The following is a 2,470-nucleotide window of genomic DNA, read 5'->3' on the forward strand; positions in this document are numbered from 1 at the left end:
ACCAAAGTAAAGACTGTATAAAGAGACCTGTATGTGCATTAATCTTCTTTTATTGCTTACAATGTTTTGAAAGTAACATGATGTTGGAACATGGTCATTGGAACTGTTTGATGAAATCAACATCTTAGAGACTGTTTTTTTATTTTTGTAAACTCTTTAAAGTTCTACCCCAAGGGGAAATCAACATCTTCGAGACTCTTCTGTCGTGTAAACTCTAAATGTCTTACCCCAAGAGACACTTCTTCATTCTTGTAAATTCTAAATGTCCGAAAATGTTGCTGTCGCTTCATTAGCGACACAGCTGCCACTGCTTTTGAAACTGAAACTTTTGTGTTTCTGTTTGTGCTACAGGTTTGTACTGAGAGTCCCATAGCGTTACCAAGAGCATGGAGTAGTTCCTTCTCAGACATGTTCTGTGTGGTATAGTCAAGTTTCTCCTCAGACATGTTCTGTGTGATATAGTGAAGTGAAATGCTGGCCGTTTCCGTAATATATGAGGGATGCATAGCTCTCTAAGTCTACCTAAGAAAGAGTGTTTTTGAGCCCCCAACTATACATCAGCTGGAAGCTAGACATCAACAACCTCTAAAGAGTAAGATAAGAAGGATTACACTCTGTCATTCACTCTCACTCTCACACACACACACACACACACACACACACACACACACACACACACACATATTTCAAGCTGTAAGAAGACATCAGTAAACCTCATGTCATTGAAGAATATTTTGGTTCATTGTTGTTCTTGTTACGAGACTTCCGTACAACAGTGCAAAGAGGTTTTTGGAAGTATTTTGCTGTATTGACTGCCAGCATTCCTTGACAAAGAAGAACTGACATTCCATTGAAAGTGTGTAGTTACATTGGGTAGTGTTCTATTATAGCTGAGATTTAATACAATCCAGTTCATAACATATGCACATTAGGCAGCTAAAAGCAAAGGAGAAGTATTTCATAAATTAATTCTTTAAAAGGGTTTAGAGAATATCCTCTAATGGAAATTCAACATCATCATCAAACTAAATGTCTCAAAGTATGCTGCTCCAAAGCTGAAGTGTGCGGTGTCATGTTGTCTGCTACATGATCAATTTTCTTAAATCTAACTGGACCTCAGTAGTCCAGGTGTGTGTGTGTGTGTGTGTGTGTGTGTTCAGCTTTCCAGCCACCAGAGCTCTGGAAACAGCAAGAGTTCCTCTGGTTCCTCAGGTGTCTTTCTCAGTTTGGACAGGAAGACTGTGCTTTGTGTGATGGCTCCACCTTGTGGCCAGGAAACAGTATTACTGGATGAACCCTGTGTGTCGACATCAATACTTATTTTTTTCTCCACTTTACCATTGTCTTTTGCACCTAGCTCCAACCCTATATGTCTCCCTTCTGGGCAGTCAGATCTACAGCATCCAACAGCATCTGTGTTGGTTCCCCCAGATGATCTAACTGGTGTTGCTATGACGACGGCTGCGTATGGATGTGCGTCTGATGGCTCAAACCATGTGGGGCCACAGTGGTACAGGAGGTAGAGGAGGCGTTTAATAATTGGAAGGTTGGAAGGTTGCTTGTTCGATTGCCCACTCCTCCTTACCAAGTGTGTACGTGTCCTTGAGCAAGACACTGAACCCCTAACTGCTCCTGATGTACATACAAAATTCCTTGTAAGTCGCTTCGGATAAAAGCGTCTGCTAAATGACTAAATGTAAATGTAAATGGCTACTCGTCTGATTTCTCCTGCTCTCCGGTGGCGCCCCTGCACGCTGTCAGGATGTTGACCTCGCTGGTCGAGCTCCGGGGTTGGTCAGGGTCGACCTCCAGTGACTTCTTAGGCTGCGAGCTCCAGCTCTTCGACCTCAGGTGTTGGGGCATCCACCCCTCGTCTAGGTGCAGGAGGTCCCCGTCCGTCTCCGTTCCACCTTCGCTCCTCCTCCTCGGTGGCTGCTGTTCATCCGCCAGTCCACCAGGAGGCGCTAGCATCTCAGTCGCCGCCTGGTTCTCCGCGTGTAACCGTGACGACGACCCGTCCATGTGTCCTCTTTGAGGGATGCTGAGGAAAGCCGGCGGCTGCTGCAGCCCCCCGTTCTCCTGCTCTGCGAGCCCCACACACCCGGCGGGGCTGTCGAACACACTCACCAGAGGCGTCTGTGGAACCTGAGCCGCCGGGGGCACCCTGGACTCCAGGCGCGCTGTCAGACGACTCACCCTGGTGGGGGAGCTGTTGGCCGCCAGCTCCACAAGGGAGCCACAATCCTTCGCCCAGTGGCCCTCGTCCCCTCCTCTCTCGGCAGGGGTGAAGATGATGCAGCTCTTGGGCCTGCTGGCGGAGGCTGGAGGCATTGGCTCCGGCGGGTATCTGAAAGATTGGGACTTTCCCAGGCTGGTTCTCTCCACCGGCACAGGCACCACCACATCTTCTCTCGCTGGCCTGAGCTCCACCTCACTGGGGTTGAAGATGATGCAGCTCTTGGGCCTACCT

The 2,470-nt window shown here is 48.1% G+C and overlaps 1 protein-coding gene across 1 annotated transcript in view; it reads right to left on the reverse strand.

The window, feature by feature from the left end:
* Positions 1-1,710: 1,710 nt before the first annotated feature.
* The window catches only part of LOC308372697 (transient receptor potential cation channel subfamily M member 1-like), a gene marked incomplete at both ends in the record, with an annotated part of 58,209 nt that continues 57,449 nt past the window's right edge, over positions 1,711-2,470 (reverse strand). Inside the window, one exon of the mRNA XM_080847975.1 lies at positions 1,711-2,470. This exon is cut by the window's right edge and continues 326 nt beyond it. Within this exon, the coding sequence (XP_080704101.1) occupies positions 1,711-2,470 (760 nt within the window).

The sequence above is a fragment of the Sprattus sprattus genome, assembly GCF_963457725.1.
Source record: "Sprattus sprattus genome assembly, chromosome: 11".
Taxonomy (NCBI): Eukaryota; Metazoa; Chordata; class Actinopteri; order Clupeiformes; family Clupeidae; genus Sprattus; species Sprattus sprattus.